The 19,915-nt window shown below is 41.3% G+C and overlaps 1 protein-coding gene and 1 long non-coding RNA gene across 2 annotated transcripts in view; both read right to left on the minus strand.

Moving 5' to 3' along the window:
* The window catches only part of LOC148873965 (Glycine cleavage T-protein family), a 78,092-nt gene that overhangs the window by 16,156 nt on the left and 42,021 nt on the right, over positions 1-19,915 (minus strand). Inside the window, exons 4-6 of the mRNA XM_088965489.1 lie at positions 19,548-19,621; positions 19,382-19,447; positions 19,055-19,119 (exon numbers count right to left, since the gene is read on the minus strand). Of these exons, the coding sequence (XP_088821615.1) occupies positions 19,055-19,119; positions 19,382-19,447; positions 19,548-19,621 (205 nt within the window). The remainder of the gene's footprint in view (positions 1-19,054; positions 19,120-19,381; positions 19,448-19,547; positions 19,622-19,915) is intronic.
* On the minus strand, positions 11,866-12,381 carry LOC148873966 (uncharacterized). Its single transcript, XR_016105285.1, has 2 exons — positions 12,147-12,381; positions 11,866-12,045 (listed from the first exon to the last, which is right to left on the minus strand). It is a non-coding gene; the product is annotated as an uncharacterized LOC148873966 (long non-coding RNA).

Below are 19,915 nucleotides of genomic sequence, written 5' to 3' on the forward strand. Positions count from 1 at the left end.
TTCTCTTTCTGTGCTTTTTCCTTGCTTCCAGGTTGGAATCGATAGAAACCCCTGGACTGAATAAGGACAGAAGTCAAAATCACTTTTTTTCAGTTCTTGGTGTTGAAACCAAGAACTGGTTAAACTTCCATTCTTGACCGAGTGGTATAAAGGGAGTTTGTCCCTCTTTGTGGGTGTGAAGACCCAATAATCTTCATGTTTAAGGAACCTGTAGGTCGACCTGATAGAGTGCAGCAGCCTTCTTTAAATGTGTTTCTGTAGTTCTTATTGCCTTAAGAAGGGGCCTATCAGATCTGTGAATATCTGTTACAGCAAGGCCTGTGCTCTAATCTAGTAGCTTTTTGTGTTAGCCTAGTTGGGAAAGAACTATGATAAGTTTGTGTGCTGCCTACATTTGACTCCCATGAATTCTGGAGATTTTGCAACTTCGGGAACCACCTCACATCAAGGAGGAATGACTGGTGGTTATGAGACAGTAAATTTTCCAAAGACCATTACCCCCTTGGACGGCAGAAATTATTTAGCTTGGTCCAAGGAGATGCAGTTGTACATTACTGCCAGGGGTAAGGCTGGATATATAAATGGGAAGGCAAAGGAACCTAAGGCTCGTACTACTAATTATGATAAGTGAGACCAAGAAAATTGCATGATAATGTCTTGGCTTTTGACCTCAATGCTGCCATTTGTCAAGCAAAATTTCAGGTGGGCTGAGACAGCAAAGGAAATTTGGGATCAAGCCAAGGCAACATACTTAGAACAGAGACACTATGCCAGGATTTATCAGCTACAAGCAGAACCCTCAACATGCAAGCAAGGCGAGAGGAGTTTATCAGCCTACTACTTTGCTCTCACATCTGTCTGGAAGGAATTGGACTACTACCAAACCATTGAATGGGAGAGTGAGAAACATGCCAAGGCCTACAAACAGTTGGTCTCTCAACAGCGGGTGTTTTCTTTCCTTCTTGGCCTTAACCCCATGTATAAGCCTATCTGGGTACAAATTTTGGGCAGCAAGGATCTCCCGTCTGTCCAAGAGGTGTATGGTTTAGATTAGTCAGAGGAAAGTAGGAGGTTTGCTATGAATCCTCCTGAGGGGGAGACCATAGCTTTAACTGTGTTAAGTAACACCAATTCAGCAAGAAAGGGGGAAAATCAGAAAAAGGTGGATGATAAGGATAAATTGTGCTGTACTCACTACCAGAAGTCTAGACACACTCGTGAGACATGTTGGGAACTACATGGAAACCCAAAATGGGCAAAGGAACTCAGCAAGAAATCAGCACAAGAACAGAACAAGAAGCCAATCAAGAAGAAGTTCACCTCAGCCAACATTGCTTCACATGAGTCTCAGGATTGTCCCTCTAGTTTTGATCCCAAGGAGGATATTATCAACTCCTTCCGTGACCATTTAGAGCAGTATGGTAGGGCTATTAGACAGGCAGATTCTGGACCCACACCTTCTGCCTCCTTTGCCTCTTCCTCAGGTAACTTAGCCTCAACTTTTCATGTGTTTACTGATACCCCGGAGTCTCGATGGATTATTGACTATGGTGCCTCCAACCATATGACTGGTAAGTCAACTTTGTTTCAATCATATACCCTTCTCTTTGAAAAAGATAAAGCAAGGCTAGCTGATGGATGCTTCTCCTCCATTGCTGGTCGATGATCTATATCTTTACCTTTTGCTCTTTCTTTATCAAATGTTTACATGTCCCAAAAATGCCCACTAATTTGTTATCCATTAGTAGTATTACACATGCTTTTCCTTCCCGATTCTTGTGCTTTTCAGGATTTGGCTTCTAGGTGGACGACTGGAAGAGGGAATGTGGTTGATGGCCTCTATGTGCTACAACATAAAGTTGGCCTTGCAGTCTCAAAGTCTTCAAGTCAGTCTAGTAATAGTCAAGTCCTTTTGTGGCACCATCGTTTGGGTCATATGTCTTTTAAGTCTTTGAAGTACTTATTTCCAGATCTATTTAAGTCTATTTTTGTCAATGATTTTCAGTCTCAAGTGTGTCAACTAAGCAAGCATTGTAGAACTTCATTTCCTTTACGTAATAAAAGATCGGATTTTCCTTTCCACATTGTGTACTCTAATGTTTGGGGACCTGGGACTATTCCAACTGAGAATGGCTACAAATATTTTATTCCTTTTATTGATAATTTTTCTCGATTCACTTGGGTTGTACCCTATATGCTCACGAGAAGAAGTTCCTAAGCTTGTGAAAGATTTTCAACGAATGGTCTACACCCAATTTCAAACAGAGATTCAAGTCTTCCAATCAGACAATGCCAAGGAGTACTTTCATGGTGACCTCTCCAACTTCTTTACTTCTTGTGGATCTATTCATAGGAGCTCCTGTGCAAGAACTCCCCAACAAAATGGGGTTGCAGAGAGAAAAAACCGCCATATCTTAGAAGTTGCTCGAGGATTCTTGTTGCAGATGCAAATTTCAAAAATATTTTGGCTGGATGTTGTTATGATTGCCACATATATTATCAACAGGACACCCTCTTAGTTGTTGGAATATAGGTCCCCTCACCAGCTCCTCTTCCCCAAGGCTCCAATGTTTCCCATACCCATGCGTGTTTTTGGGTGCTAGTGCTTCGTTCATCATCTCTCCCCTACTCGAGGTAAACTTGATCCTTGTTGAAGATTAATCAATTTTATGTTTTTTTTTCCAAGTAGATGTTTTATGTTAGTTATTAGATAGGAGGTGGGGACCACAGTAAATCATTGCTCTCTTTTCTTTTAAGATCTCTTCTTCTCTTTTTCTCCTTCTCTCTTCAAGAAACTACTTTTCTGTTCATGTTTTTTAAGTTCAGCAGATTTCTACTTGGTATCAGAGCACCAATTAGGGTTCTTGAAGCATTCTCATGCAGCCGTAGATCGGCCGACTGCATGAAGTAACAAAAGACTGATCGATCTACTATATATTGCCTAGTTCTTGGATTTTTTTGGTGGGATCTAGTCATCAGGAAGGTGATCTACTGTTCGGCATCAAAATCAAGAAGAACTGGAGTGCGGGGAAGAGTCCCAGAAAAGTTGAACTCTTTGTTTTTTATCTAATCTTGGGCGCCTATGTATTGTTAGTTTTCTTTTCATATTCTGAAGAGGGCGATTAAGTTTTTGGAATTTTCTGAGCTTCCTGGAGTGATTGATTCACTCTTCTCTCTGTTGGGAGGCGTGGGGAGGAGAAAGATTTCTCTCCGGATAGGGTTTCTTCTTCCGGTTGGTTTCTGTGTGTGTGATATTAAATTGTTTTTGGAAGGTCTCCAATCTATTTTTTTCTTACTGTTGAACTATTTGGAGTAAGATGGAGAGTTGGAATACCGAGGTGAAATCCGTTGATACTGTGGGACTAGGTGTTGGAGGTAGTAGTGATATTTTTTGGTCTGGAATCATTACTACATTAAAACTTGATGGTACAAATTATTTAGAGTGGGCACAATCAGCCAAGATGGCTATTGGTGATCATGGAAAATTAGGATACATCACTGGGGAGGAGAAGAAACCTGATACAAACTCTTCCCGATGGGTGCAGGAGAATTACATGGTAATGTCCTGGCTATGTAATTCTATGTTACCTCATATTGCAAAAAAAAATCCTATGGGCTAATACTGCTAAGGAGATTTGGGATGGAGTGACTAAAACTTACTCTTAGAAGCAAAATGAAGCCAGAGCCTATCAGTTAAGGAATCAGGTGATAAACATGAAACAGGGAGAAAACCTCTTGCTGTGTATTTCTCCATGCTAAAAACCCTTTGGCAGGAAATAGATCACTTAGAAACTGTGGTATGGGAAAGTGTAAATGATGTAGCAACCTATCACAGACTAGTAGAGAGGAATAGGGTTTTTGAGTTCTTAGTAGGGCTAAACCCTGAATTTGACATTGCTAGGCAGCATATTCTTTCTAAGGAGGGTGTGGCACTCTCTCAAGCCTATGCCTTCGTCTCTAGAGAGGAGAGTATGAGGAATGTAATGCTAAGACAGCCTGGGATTGACCAGTTGGCTATGGTTAGTACAACCAAACCTAAGTCGAATAGAGATAAGGGGAGTAGTGAGACTAGAAGGGAAGATAAGGACTTGGTGTGTGATTATTGTAAGAAGCCTAAGCATACAATAATCTTATGCCTGCCCGGATAAGGAACAAGAAGGGAAATGCAAATGTTGCCACTACAGAAGACTCTTCGGCCCCTCTTTCCCAAACTGATTGGGAATCCATTGCAGTAGCAGCAGTGAGAACATAATTGGAGAGGTTTGGACAGCTTATGAGTAAGAAAGATTCACCTAGCTCTAGCCTCCCAGATGGACAACAAAATGCAAGAGCCAACTACACCACTTCTTTTGCACATACAGGTAGTTCATATGCAACTGCGAATCTTGCATCCACTTCAGGGGACAATTAGAGTGACCCTACCCTTTTCAGTTCTACAATTGTGCACATGACTAATGCCCCCTACACTTTTCAGTTCCTATCAGTTGTGCTCTGGTAGAGATAGAGTCTTTACAGCAGATGGTTCACATATTCCCATTACTGGGAAGGGGACAGTTAGAGTGACCAATGATATAACTTTATCTTCTGTTTTACATGTCCCTAGACTTCATACCAACCTACTTTCTGTTAGTTCTTTGACAAAAAATTTGAATTGTTCAGTGACCTTTCTTCCTGGTAATTGTGTTTTGCAGGATCTAGAGTCAAAAAAGATGATTGGGAGTGGTCATGAGGTGAATGGAGTCTACCTTTTGGATGAGATTCCGAGACATCAGGGCCATCATGTTAGCAACAACAGTAGTAGTGGGTCAGAGTCAATGAACCAAATTATGCTTTGGCACAATCGCTTGGGACATCTTTCTTCTAGTTCTTTGAAATTTCTTTTCCCAAAGTTGTTTGAGTCTGTTCAGTTTCTACCTTGGAGTGTGAGAGTTGTCAGTTAGGAAAGCATTGTAGACAATCTTCTAAACCAAATAATAAAAGAAGTACTTTTGCTTTTAATATTATTCACACTGATGTATGGGGGCCATATCCCTTCCATGGGAGGATACCGTTACTTTCTCTTGTTTGTGGATGGTTATACACAAAATTCTTGGATATATTTGATGAGATCACAAGATGAGGTTCCTAACTTGGTACGATAGTTCCACCAGATGGTTCTCACACAATTTGGAGTGAGAACTAAGGCCTTTAGATCAGATAATGCGAGAGAGTACTTTGAGAAGGACCTGACAACATATTTCTTAGAACATGGTGTAATTCATCACAGCAGTTGTGCATATATACTTCAACAAAATGCAGTAACTAAGAGGAAAAACAGACACATTGTGGAGGTGGCAAGAAGTCTTATGGTGTGTGCTTCAGTTCCTGTGCATTTCTAGGGAGATGCAGTTCTTACAGCCGTGCATTTGATTAACCGTGTTCCTTCACGTACTTTGGGGTTTAAGGTGTTATTTATTCTTCTTTTTCCAGATGGAGATATATTTTACATACCTCTGAAGGTTTTTGGTTGTGTTTCCTTTATTCACATTCTTGACCCCCATCGCAAGAAATTGGATCCTAAGGCCAAGAAATGTGTTTTTCTTGGGTATGCTCAAAACCAAAAGAGGTATTGCTATTATGACCCAATGTCGAGGAGCAGATTTGTCACTATGGATGTTACCTTTTTTGAATCCACCTTCTTCTTCTTGAGTGGTTCTCCTTAGGGGGAGAGTTTTGGGGAGGAGAACTTACAATCTGCTCCTCTTCCTATTTCTTTTGTGCCTCCATTAGTTCCATCATCAGTTCAGCCAGCACCTCCATCAATTTCACTACCTGAGCCACTACGGGCAGCCTCACAAAAATATCAGCGCCGGCAGACGATGGTTGACTCCACACATCCTTAACCCACACCACTCTCTACCAGTCCTTCTAAACCTCCAAATTCAACAGATACAGTTCTAGGTATTCCTCTTGAGCCTAAGCCTGCTATGTTTTCTAATGATAATGTTCCTATATCTAACACCATTGTTGCAGCTAATAATAAGCCTATTGTAATCATTCATGGAGAGTGGGAGATGAGAGAGAGAGAGAGAAAGAGAAGAAGAGGGAGATACGATTGAGAAGGAAAAAAAGATACTTCTGGCTGCCGCCAGTTCTCTATTTATATTAACTTAATAAAAAAAATAGAAATTACAAGTATGCCCCTAATGGAACACCCTAGAACCAAACTAATAAGAAAAAAAAGACAAGTACCTAACTAACAGTATCTTAAGAAGTCAGCCTACTAACAACAACTATAAAGTAACAATTAAATAAGCCTTGCAACACTCCCCCTCAAGTTGGGCTGAATATGTCTATCATGCCCATCTTGTCACATAACTCATTGTGCCACGAGTATAGAAGCCCCTTTTGAGGACATCAGCAAGTTGTTCCTTGGATTTAACATAAGGGATGCAAATTTCCCTTTTTTCCAATTTTTCCCTTATGAAGTATTTGTCCACCTCAATGTGTTTGGTCCTGTCATGTAGACCAGGGTTGCTGGCGATGTTTATTGCAGCCTTGTTGTCACAATAAAGAGACATAGGACTATGAATAACAACTCCAAGCTTCCCTAGAAGATTCTTTAGCCAAAGGACCTCATCCACCCCATGTGCCATAGCTCTATATTCAGCTTCAACGCTTGACCTTGCTACCACACTTTGTTTCTTGCTCTTCTAGGTCATTAGATTTCCTCCCACAAATGTGCAATACCCACTTGTGGACTTTCTGTCATCCATAGCTCCTGCCCAATCAACATCTGTAAAGACTTCCACCTTTAGGTGATTGTGTTTACTAATAGTAGACCTGTTCCGGGATATTTCTTCAAGTATCTAAGAACTCTCTCTACTACCTCCATGTGTGGTTTCTTAGGAGAGTGCATGAATTGGCTTAGGACCCCAACGGAATAAGCAATGTTTGGACGGGTCATGGACAAATAAATCAGCTTTCCCACTAGCCTTTGGAACTGTTTAACATCTTTTAGAGGTTCACCAACACAGTCACCTAACTTGTGGTCAACATCCATGGGAGTATCTACCAGCCTTGCATCTAATTTGCCTGTATCCTGAAATAGATCAAGGGTGTATTTCCTTTGAGAGATAAAGATACCATTTTCTGAGCGGGAAACTTCAATCCCAAGGAAATACTTCAGGGGACCTAGATCTTTCACTTCAAATTTAGATGCAAGGAATTGTTTCAATTTGTTGTATCTCTGAGCTCCAACTTCCTGTAATGATGATATCATCCACATGTACTATCAATACAGCAACCTGTTCCTAACATCTCTTCACAAAGAGTGTATGATCAAACTGACATTGTTTGAAGCCCATCTATTGAACCGCCATGCGAAACTTATTGAACCAGGCTCTGGGAGACTGTTTTAAGCCATAAAGAGACTTTTGTAGCTTGCACACCTTATTTTCACTTCCCTTGGCATAGAATCCAAGGGGTTGAACCATGTATACTTCCTCCTCTAAGTCACCATTCAGAAAAGCATTATTTATGTCCAGTTGATGCAATTCCCAATCAAAATTAGCAGCTAAGGACAAGAGAACCCTAATTGAGTTCATCTTAGCTATTGGAGCAAAAGTCTCATTATAGTCAACCCCATATACTTGTGTGTACCCTTTGGCTACTAATCTTGCTTTGTACCTTTCAACTGTTCTGTCTGCCTTGTGCTTAACCGTGAACACCCATTTACACCCCACGGGGTCTTTCCCCTGGAAGATCCACCAATTCTCAAGTTTGATTTTTGTGAAGAGCACTAATCTCCTCCTTCATGGCATCTGTCCATTTAGGGTATTTTAAGGCCTCTGCAACATTTCTGGGAACAGGGATGCATCAATTGCAGATAGGAAGGCTCAGTATGAGGGGGAAATGTGATCATAGGAGACAAAATGGGTAATGCGGTGTTTGGTAGTGCATGACCTGACTCCCTTTCGTTGAGCAATAGGAATGTCAAGGTCATCCACAGTAGGAGTAGGGTTAGGGAGTGGACTTACCTCCTGGGAGTCTAACAGTGTCGATTGCTCAGTGTTTGGCTACTCCACATCTCTATCATATCGCTGATCTCTACGGCGTGTACGTTGGAAGACATGAAAGGGAGCAAGGTCCAGAATAGATGGAAGAGATACCTGAACCTGTTTCTCCTCTTCCACACTACTACTCTCCCCCTAAGGAGAAGTAGGGAAGAATGGCTCAGACTCAAAGAATGACACATCCATAGACACAAAAAACTTACGACTAATGGGATCAAGGCACCGATACCCTTTTTGAGAGGGGGATACCCCAGAAAGACACAAGGAATGAACCGAGGGTCTAACTTACCTCGAGATGGAGACAAATCATGGACAAAGGCACGACAACCAAAGACTCTCATGGGAATGGAAAATAAAGGAGAATGAGGGTACAATAACTGATGAGGGGCCATGTAGTTCAGCACTTAGGAGGGCATACGATTGATGACAAGCAGCTGCAAGTATAGCATCCACCCAAAACCTTTTGGGAACATTCATATGTAGAATCATCCAACGAGCTACCTCAAGGAGATGTCTATTTTTTCTTTCGGCAACACCATTTTGTTGTAGTGTTCTGGCGCATAAGCTCCTATGAATAGATCCGTGGGAGACAAAGAACTCATTGAGCTCCCCATGGAAGTATTATTTTGCATTGTCGGATTGGAAGATCTGTATTTCAACATGGAACTGCGTAAATACCATCCTCTGGGAAGTCTTTCACAATCTTTGGAACTTCGTCTCTACTACGCATAGGAATTACCCATGTATAGCGAGAGTAATTATCGATCAATGTGATAAAGTACTTATATCCACCCTCAGAGATTACACCGGTATGCCCCCATACATCAGAATACATAACATGAAAATGAACATTTGATCTTTTATTACTTGAGTGAAAAGTTGTTCTACATTGTTTGCTCAACTGACACGTTTGACACTGGAACTTTGACACTGAACATGACTTAAATAAAATCGGAAACAAAGACTTTATTATTTCGAAAGAAACATAACCTAAGCGACTATGCAACAAAAAAATTTGACTCTTATTTGACTGACTATGTGACTCTGAGGATGACACCAAGACTAGCTTTGTTGTCGAGAATGTAGAGACCATCCACTAGGCTCCCTCTACCAATTGTCCTCCCAGAAGTTAGGTCCTGAAAAACACATGAGTCGGAAAAAAAGGTTACACTACAGTTTAAAGAGCTTGTAATGCTACTAATTGAAAGCAAATTTATAGGAAGTTTAGGGACATGCAATACACAACTTAGGTTAAGGCTATTTGGAAGAGATATTGACCCTTAGCCTACAATGGAGGAAAAAGAACCATCTGCAAGTCTCACTCTATCCCTTCCTGACAAAAGGCTATAAGTCTGAAACAAGTTTGGCTTACTGGTCATGTGGTTGGAGGCCCCTGAGTCAATGATCCAAGGGGAATCTGTGGGAGTGACATGGAATGCAGAAGCCATATTACCTGAAGTAGATGCAAATGAAGTAGAGGGAGTACTAGTGATTGAGCTGTCCATTTGTCACAAAGCCCTACCATAAGATTCCAGGTGCTCTCTGAAGGAATTCATTATCTCTTCCTTGGGGTCAGACTTATTAGGGTGGTCCCGGGCACTACCGGCAACCTAAGTTTCTTAGTGTCGTAAAGCCCTACACTCACTGCCTGAGCAATGTCAGGGCGAGTGCACAGCATGGCATACATGATGCTCCCTACGACAAAGGCATAGGAAACGTCTTTCATGCCATCAATCTCCTCAGAAGTCTTGGGAGACATCTTCTTGGAGAGAGTGACTCCATGCCTGAAAGGAACATTTCCTTTCTTGGAGTTTTCCGTGCTGTATCTTTTGACTATTTTGTCAATGTAGGCAGATTGGGATAATCCTATTATCCGCTTCGATCTATCTATATAGAGTCGAAGACCTAGTATATAGGAGACTTCTCCAAGATCTTTCATGGAGAATTGCTGTGAAAGCCATACTTTCACCGTAGTTAACATTCCTACATCATTCCCAATGAGTAGAATGTCATCTACATACAAAACCAAGAAGGTAACCTTATCTCCACTGTACTTCCTGTAGACACAGGGTTCATCCGGATTCTGCTCAAGGTCAAACGATTTGGCAGCAGAGTCAAAACGGATGTTCCAACTTCTAGAAGCTTGCTTAAGTCCATAAAGGGATCAATTAAGTTTACATACCATGTTTTCCTGACCCGCAGCAATGAAGCCTTGCGGATGCTACATATAGATATCTTCAGTAAGATCTCCATTCAGGAATGCAATTTTGACATAATCATGGTATGCTGCTACAGCTAGCAGGATCCTAATGGATTTAAGCATGGCCATAGGTGAAAAGGTTTCCTCATAATCGATGCCCTCTTTCTGAGTGTACCCTTTCGCCACTAAACAAGCTTCGAAGGTTTCAACCCTACCATCATGGCCCTTTTTCCTCTTGTAAATCCATTTGCAACCAATTGCTTTTACCCCAGAGGGTGGATCTACTAGAGTCCAGACTCCATTGGTCTCCATTGAGTCCACCTCTGCTCTCATGGCCTCCACCCACTTTTGAGAATCTATGTCCAACATAACTTCCGCGTAAGTCACGGGATCCTCCTCACTAGTCAAGGTTTCCACCAGGTAACTATCCTGGTCATAACCATAACGGACTGGTGGCCTGGATACCCGAGTGGATCTTCTAGGTTGGTCACTACCTGGAACTTGTGGGACATCTCCCACTGCTCCTGAGCTCTCCTCATCAAGAACTTCCTGACGATGGGTGTCCAGGATGTAATCGGTTTCCAAGAATTGTGCATTTCGACTGCAGAACACTTTCTACTCACTTGGGTTATAGAATAGGTAACCTACAGAGCCTTTTGGGTAGCCTACAAACAGGCAACGACTGGTCTTGGATTCCAACTTGTCCGCACTCGTTCTTTTAACGTGTGCTGGACAACCCCAAATCTTCAAGTGTCTGACACTTGGTTTTTTTCCGATCCAGAGTTCATATGGAGTATTCGGAACCGATTTGGTCGGAACCCGATTCAGCACGTAAATCGCTGTCTCTAATGCGTAACCCCAAAAGGATGTAGGTAACTCTGAGTGTATGAGAAGTGACCGGACCATATCCAATAAGGTCCTATTCCTCCTCTCTGAAACACCGTTAAGTTGTGGTGTAGCAAAAGGAGCTAATTGTGATACTATCCCATTGTCCTTTAAGTAGTCCTTGAATTCGTCAGAGAGATACTCGCCACCTCGATCAGATCGAAGGGCTTTAATTTCTCTCCCTAACTGTTTCTCGACCTCTTGTCTAAACTCTTTGAACTTTTCAAAGGATTCAGACTTGTGTCTCATTAAGTACACGTAACCATATCGTGAAAAATCATCTATGAAGGTGATGAAATACACGTGTTGTTTCCGTGTCCTAACACTCAGGGGACCACATACATCAGTATGTATTAGGTCAAGTGTGAATGTACATCTTTCAGGCTTACCATTAAATGGCGATTTTGTCATCTTACCTTGTAGGCAAAGCTCACAGGTGGGAAGATCTTCTACAGTTAGAAAATCCAAAGGACCATCCTTTACCAACTTTGTGATTCGGTCAACACCAATGTGGCCAAATCGGTAATGCCACAGACACGTGGGATTAACTGTATCACGGGCTATCTTCTTGGGGATTTCAGCCGACGTAGTTTCGGTTATGTTAGTTTTTAAAGAAGGATGTAGAACATAGAGACCGTTCTCCAGTTCCCCGTATGCGATGAATCTGTTATTTCTTTTAATAGTAATCGTATTACTAAATAAGACAAAATAACCATCTACACACAGTTTTGAGACAAAAATCAAATTTCTCCTTAAATTTTGTACATAAAGACAATATCTTAGTACAATAGTTCCTTCTCTAAAAAGTAATTCCACGGTTCCTATGGCCGTGGCTGCAACAGTTGCAGTAGTCCCCAAGTAGAGTGTGACTTCTCCTTCACTCAGCCTTCTGCTTACCTTGAACCCCTGCAGTGAGTTACACGCATGAGTTGAAGCCCCGGAGTCAATACACAAAGACGCAGAAGCTACCAATAAATTGGTTTCTATAACACAAGTTTCGAAATTACCTTTCTTGGATTCCAAGTAGGCAGGGCAGTTCCTTTTCCAGTGGCTGGTCTTCTTGCAGAAGTGACAGGCATCCGATGCTTTGTCTTTCTTCAGCTTCTTGGGTTTGGCAGCATTCTTCTGAAGCTTTCTCTTTGCCTTCCTTTTCTTGCCCAATTTGCCAGTTTCAACAAGCATGGCAATGGGCTCATCCTTTTTAATCAATTCTTCGACCCTCTGCAACATATTGCTGAGTTCCTGCAAGCTGACGTTCAGCTTGTTCATGTTATAGTTCATGATGAATGGATTAAAGGATGGAGGCAAAGAGTTGAGAATAGCATCAATCTATGTTACCAGATCTAGCCCGGATCCAAGAGTCTCCAGTTCGTTGATATAACCCATATCCGGAGACAATGGTCGTGAACTTGTTGGCTCTTGGACATCTGCGCGGTCATGAACTGTTTCAAGACCTTCTGCCGAGTAGAACGATTCTGCTCTTCATACATTGTCTTGAGATTATCCAATACGTCATTGGCAAGTTCGATCTGATCGAACTACTTCTGAATTGGATTGTCCAAGGAGGCAATGATATAGCAGCGGGCAAGGGAGTTTTTCTCCTCCCATTCTTGGTATTCTCTTCTACGGGCCTCAGAAGCCCTATCTCCCGGACGATCCGGAGCAGGATTCTTAGCTACCTTATCCAACTTTTCAGATGTTAAGACCAACATAAGGTTCCTGTACCAGTCGGCATAGTTTGGGCTCTTAAGCTTGTTATCGTCAAAAAGCTTTGCAAAAGATCCGTTTGCCATTTTCTGATAAAATAGCAAACAACAGTCCACAACCTAATTTCATTCATGTTCATTACATAGATACGGATTTTTAATCTACGTTCCATTTCCATTTATTCATCTATGAGATTTCCCTCCTTTCTCAGTGACGGAGACTACGGGTTGTCTCTGGAAATGTGGGAAATCACATAGGGTGCATGGAGCCAACTGTTTCAGCTGCATAACCCCACCACCTTTATGTGAAGAATCATATCCACTCATCATATGAGTTTTCCCTTTGGCCTCTGTCAGACAAGGTTCAAAGCCGTTTTCAGGTAAACCTTTCTGTCCAGTGAGTACTTACCCATCATATTCGTGAACGCCAAGGTACCGTGAGAGAGTTCCCATTTTTTGGTGAAGCCCCTCCCACATCGGTCTATGACGCCCCTATCATCTTATGAAACACTCAGACAAGCCCAACAGCAAATGGATAGCACATTTTCTGGTGCGTTTCCTCATTACTGAAGGACCCATCCTCATGCTAATGATGGAAGGCCTTTAGAGAGTTCATCATATGAATCTCCCTATCACAAGCACTCATATTAGCTGGAGGGAACAATTAATTACGCCCTAGTTCTAAGTTTAGGTCAAACCAAAGTGGCTCTCACTGACTTTCATAAAGCCAGATTTTGGTGGGTCTTAATTGGCTAGGGTTCCGCACGTAACCTCTCGATGAGGTGTGGGGCCCACCACTGAGGGAGGTCATCCAATGACCAAAAGGGACACCATGGCAATGATGTGCATTCAGCCATGGTGTGCGCAAGAGCCACTGTTGATTGAGCATGGGCCAAGCACTTATGGCCCATGTACGTAGCACATCACACATCCATATTGATCCAATCAATTAATCATCTGTAAGGTGTTAGACAGTTTTTGTATGCCCTTAGCTTCAATCTGATTTGATGTACTTTTGTTATTTAGTGGAAATAAATAAAGTGCATATTTGATTCATGTTGTTTGGTTTAATTCTGTGTAAAACCCTAAAACTGGACATTTATAGAGACTCGTGTTAGTTTTAAAAGTTCACAGCCGTTGGATAAGTCTGGGGAGATTTATCCTGCCAAGGTTGATACTGGTGTGCCACCAAGTGTTGGGATGGCTTGCCTCAGCCACCAGGGTAAGACCCGAGGCACATGTAGTATGGGATTACTTGAATCCTTGAACCGGACCAGATTTCCAGTATTGCCCTGGACCTTGGAGATAGATGGGCAAAACTAGTAAGTTACACCTGACCCCTAGACTCGATTATGACACTTCACTAGGTGTTGGATCAGGCTGCCTTTGATATGCCAATCAGTGAGATCCTTAGCGGAGATCAAAACCTGGGTATGTTGGGGCAGTTTGAGAATTCATCTGAGTGGGTGATCATAGTGACAGAATCAGCCACTTTGTCGGACAAAGGGTAATGATCGGGAATGCACTCTCTCTGATGGAAACCAAACTGCCGGCAGTTGATTTCAATCGTTGGAATTTTGTTTTGCAAAATTAATATATTTATATATATATGTACGGTTTCAAATTGTTTGCAAATGGTTTTAATTCCCGGGATCCATGTGAGAGGAGAGTGCGGCACTGTTCCTTGCAGCCGAGGGAGAGGTCCTCTCTTGTCGGGCAGTGCTTGATCATTAAGGGCTGAGAGGTTAAGTGTAAAACCATTGAGAATAATACCTGATGGGCTAATCTTGCACCTGCCCACAGTCCCTGGGTTTTTATAAGATGGCTTGGCCCAGGGACCACTTAATGTAAGTGTTGGGCCCATAGGGTCCATATGATGGACTCAAGGGGTTCATTGAGTTTTTCAGTGAATTCGGCTGGGCCTTGTATTAAAGGCTGGGCCGAACCCATGTGGCTGGTGTGTAGATCAATGCTTGGGTCCCACGCCATACAAAGAAGCCCAACTGGGCAGCAGATTAGAAAGTAATTAGACACTGAACACTTAATGGACCAGAAGCCCATTTCGAGGTGGGCTGATATGATCACCCATCCTTGGGGCGAATCTGAGATTAATGTTAGTAAAAGGATTGGGCCTTTAGCCTTATCCACTCTTGGAGACCAAATTCAAGTTAGATTTGAATCTGGTAACCTCCTGATAAGATCAGGAGTAAACTAATTTTATCTGCAGATAGGATTAAGATTATCCCCTATCCAAATACTGATTTGGATTGGGATAACTCCTAATTATGAGGTTTCTTAATCAAGAAGAAAGGAGGAGAAACCCTAACCAAAAAAAAAAAAAAAGGAGAGAAATACAACAGATTTCGAATCAAGAAAAATCGCAAGAAAGGTTCCTGCGAATTGAGATCAGATCTCATACTCCAGAAAAAGGAAAAAAAAAAGGGCAGTTCAGCCTTTTCGCCTTTAGAGTTCTCCTCTTGCCGCCGCCATCTCCTTTGCAAGATTAGATCTTTGCAGAAAAGAAAGTCAAGAAATCTGTTCTTGACATCAGTCTTGTAAGAAAGACTGAAATAGATTCAGTGTTTAGTGCTTCCAGAGGATACTTGCGAAGGATCCAGCGTGTAGGACGCACCCTGCTGGTTCTGTTCCATCCACAGCTGTGTCATCTTCAGCAAGAACGGATCTTGGAGCATTATTTGGGCGTGAACACCAAGTTTGGGAGATAGTGCTTCTTCGGATCAAGTATATTCCTCCCATCTGTCTTTTGGTACAGATCTGGTTTGATTATGGTTCAAATAGGATCCTTGAATATTTTATTCTAAATTTAGGGAATATGATTCCCAGTTGGGAGAAGGTAGGAAAATTTTTGAAATTCGCCCACCCATTAGATGGATCCTACCATTCTTTCATAAGGCCCATTGGAAGCCCGTTTTAAATCCACAATATTAACCATTAATATTATCTAGGTATATGGGCAGAAGTAGGGTTACCCAGTTCGGCCCATTTAGCTTTATACTTTGAAGTGGGCTTTTGGCAGTTTTAACTATTTAAAATTGGGCCTTTACAGGTTGGGCCGAATTAACGATTTAATTAAATATCAATCCTCAGGCCCATTAGTGGGAAAATTAGACTGACTTTCAGCCTTGATTAGACCCTAGATTTGGTTCAAACAGTTTGAACCAATCTTGGTTCGAATGGGTCTAGGGTTTGATCTTTAATTAAATCTTTAATTCAAGAAAATAATCTGAAATTAAAGAACTGATAAAACTAAATCAAGAATCGGTCAAATAGGGTTGTTTGCACAATCCATCCTGCAAAACAGAGGTTAGATCATAGATTGCAGTTTCACAAACTGCAAATCGCAGGTAGCGAATGTCCCATTTGCGAAATCTCCTTCCATGCGCCGCCATCTTCAATCCAAAATTAAACAGAAAATAAAAAACCTAATTTCTATTATAATTACATCAGATCGAATGCCTAATACATTGAGTCTAAAAAAAAAAAAAAAAATTATTTACAGACCAAATGTAGTAAATAAATCAAGAAACTGCAAATCTTGCAGTTTTCCCTACGCAAACCAAGAACTCGATCTCCTCTTGTACGAACAGCCCATAAATCAAGAAAATCATAAAGAACCATTCTAAACAACAATCACATTTATATAAAATTAATTTTAGATTATTTGCCCATCAATTTTGGGAACAAGTTTCCCAAAACCCATATCTGCGCAAATCGGGTAGAACACCTTCTGCCCATTTGCGCAGGTTCAGATCTGAAACAAATTGGTTCAAGATTTGAACCATGGCTCTGATACCACTGAAGGGATAGGATATCCATCACATGGACGCCCAAAGATTATGGAATAAGGGGGGCGAATTCCAAAAATTTTTTCTCTCCCTTCAACTGGGAATCGCATTCCCTATTTAGAAAATCATATTTTCAATGATCATTCTTGAACCATAAACTGAACCAAATCTGAACCAAAAGGAGTAGGAAGGGATTATACCTGATACGAAGAAACAGTATCTCCCAATGGAGGTGTTCACGCCCAAGGAAGGATCCAAAACTTGCTCCCACTGAAGATGGCGCAATACAGGATGGAGCAGAATCAGTAGTGTTCTTCCAAAAGAACTTGACCCTTCGCAAGAATCAATAGGATGGCTTGTAAATACAGCTCCAATCAATCTTTTCTCCAAAAGATTGTTATCAAGATTAAATCTTGATTACTCCTGTAGAGTAAGAGATCGAACTGCTGGAGGCGGCGGCTATAGGAAGGAGGCGACGAGAGTATTCGCAAGGTGCAGAATTCTCTCTTCTTGTGATTTCAGCTCTGAAGACAGAAATTGTGTTGCATGTCTAAAGGCTGCCGCCCCCTCCTCCTTTTATAATCTTAAAGGGATTAGCTCCTAATCCCATTAGGAGTTGCTAATCCAAATCATATCTGGATACCCTTTAAGTGATAAGGGATAACCCTTATCTTATCTGCAGATCAGATCAGCCATCTCGTAATCTAATTAGGAGGCTTCCAGATCTAAATCTTATTTAGATCTTAGACTCTATAAGTGGATAGGGTCTAGGCCCAATCCTATCAGCTGATGCATCTCAGAATTCGCCCATTTAAATGACTAATCAAATCAGCCCAGTTCGAAATGGGCTTAAGGCCCATTTGAGGTTATGTATTCACTTAGCCTTCCAAACTGTTGCCCAGTTGGGCTTCCTTGTATAGCATGAGACCCTAACATTGATCTACACATCAGCCACATGGGTTCGGCCCAACCTTTGTTACAAGGCCTGGCCGAATACACTGTTATGGACAGTGCACCCCCTGAAACCCATCTCATGGGCTCTATGGGTCCAACACTTACCCTAAGTGGTCCCTGGGCCAAGTCACCTTGTAACACCCAGGGACTGTGGGCAGATGCAAGATTAGCCCATCAGGCATTATCCTCAATGGTCTTACACTTAACCTCTCAGCCCATAATGATCACACACTGCCAGACAAGAGAGTACCTCTCCCTCGGTTGCAAGGAACAGTGTTGCACTCTCAAGTATGGATCCCGGGAATTAAAAGCTTTTGCAAACATTTCGTAACCATAATATATATACTTTTATATCTCATATAAAATACATTTTGCAAAACAAATCTCAACGATTGAAATCGGCTGCCGGCAGTCTTGGTTTCCATAAGTGAGAGTGCATCCCCGATCATTACCTTTGTCCGACAAAGGGGCTGATCCTGTCATTATGATCACCCACTCAGATGAATTATCAGACTGTCCCAACATACCCAAGTATTGACTCCCACTAAGGATCTCACTGAATGGTATATCAAAGACAGCCCAATCCGACACCTAGTGTAGTATCATAATCGAGTCTAGGGGTCAGGTGTAACTTTCCAGTTTTTTCCATCAATCTTCAAGGTCCAGAGCAATACTGGAAATCTGGTCCAGTTCATAGATTCAATTAATCCTACACTGTATGTGCCTAGGGTCTCACCCTGGCAGTTAAGACAGGCTACCCCAACCGATTTGGTGGCACCACAGTGTCAGCCTTGTCAGGATAGGTCTCCCAGATCGACCCACTGGCTGTGAACATTCTAAACTAACACGAGTCTCATTAAGTGTCCAGTTTAAGGGTATTACACAGAAACATACCAAGGGAACATGAATCAAATATGCACTTTTATTCATTTACAATAAACTCATAAAGTACATCATCTTGATTGAAACTAAGGGCATGCAAAACTGTCTAACAACAGGTGACTCTGCACATAGGCAGAACATATTACTGATGTTCATCCATTTTTCCAACAGAACATCCACATTCTGAATCCAATCCCATCAAGCAGCCCAAACAAAGGAAATAATCTTGGAGGGAACCTGAACTTTCCGAATCTAGCTCCAAGCAACCTCTTGGAACTCTCCAATGAACTACTTTAAATGGTTATTTGATTTTAAATAGAAAAAAGCATACTTTATTTCTCTGTTCAAGGCTGGGTGGTAATTAAGTTTATTTTTTTCCTTGTTTCTTTTCATCTTCTACGACCCCACTAAAGTGGAGCTAAGGAAAATTAAAAAAAGAAATTGCAAAGTACCATAGTGCTACGCAAATCAACTCCGTCATAATAATAATGAAATGTAAAAAGCCAATGAAAAGTAAATCCAATTCATGTGCACATATTAAATAGGAAGATCTCTTAATGGGCATACTTCATAAGCATTTCAGCTATGCTTTTGCAGGTTAGAGGTGAGACCAGCAATGTCACCGCATTTTTCTGTGAGCAAAACAAATACTATCTAATAAGAATTCATAATCTACTAAATTGCTAATAGTAATAGGTCAACAGAACATTCTTTTTATATGTTATCTAGATAAGGCATACGTCAAGGACATGAAATGAAAAAGGTGTCAGACATGGACTTTATACTAAACATTGAAGTATCTGACACTAATAAATGATCCTTCAAAGTAATTGCTAGCATAGTATTTGTGCAGATAAACCAAATATTACCCAAGAAATCTTGGACAAACATTACCATAATCCAAGCATGGGCAATGTCTATTGTCCGAGCTGTTGGTGTAACGAAAACAGTGTCACACCCCTGCATATTTTTTAACAAGAACCCTTAAGACTAATTTCCGATCAGAATACAAATGAAGTCAGAACATCATGTAGAAGAAATATCAGAATCCAGAATATACCTGGCCTTCATGAAGACATTCAAAATTTGCTGTGCTTTGATTGTGAAGAAACTGGATTTTGTCTTCTCCAGTGACTACAAGTAAATACAACTCACAGTTGTCATGAGGAAAAAGTGTTAAATATCAATTGAATCATATTTTATTATCTCAAATTCCAAAGTTAGTCTTTATGTAGTCACCACTTTATTTACAAGCTTATAATATTATTGGACAACTGCCCATTAATCAGATACTAGATGCTCAACTACGACATGGAATCTTTCTAGGTGATTTCTTCATTTCTTGGAAATTTATGTCTTGTAAGTTAATCTTCTAGAAAATGTGAAAGAGTGAATCAAGAGAAGAAAGTGTTTGGGAGGACAAAAGTG

This window comes from Nelumbo lutea, chromosome 1 (assembly GCF_056320005.1).
Source record: "Nelumbo lutea isolate HS-2025 chromosome 1, American lotus-T2T, whole genome shotgun sequence".
In the NCBI taxonomy this organism is placed as follows: Eukaryota; Viridiplantae; Streptophyta; class Magnoliopsida; order Proteales; family Nelumbonaceae; genus Nelumbo; species Nelumbo lutea.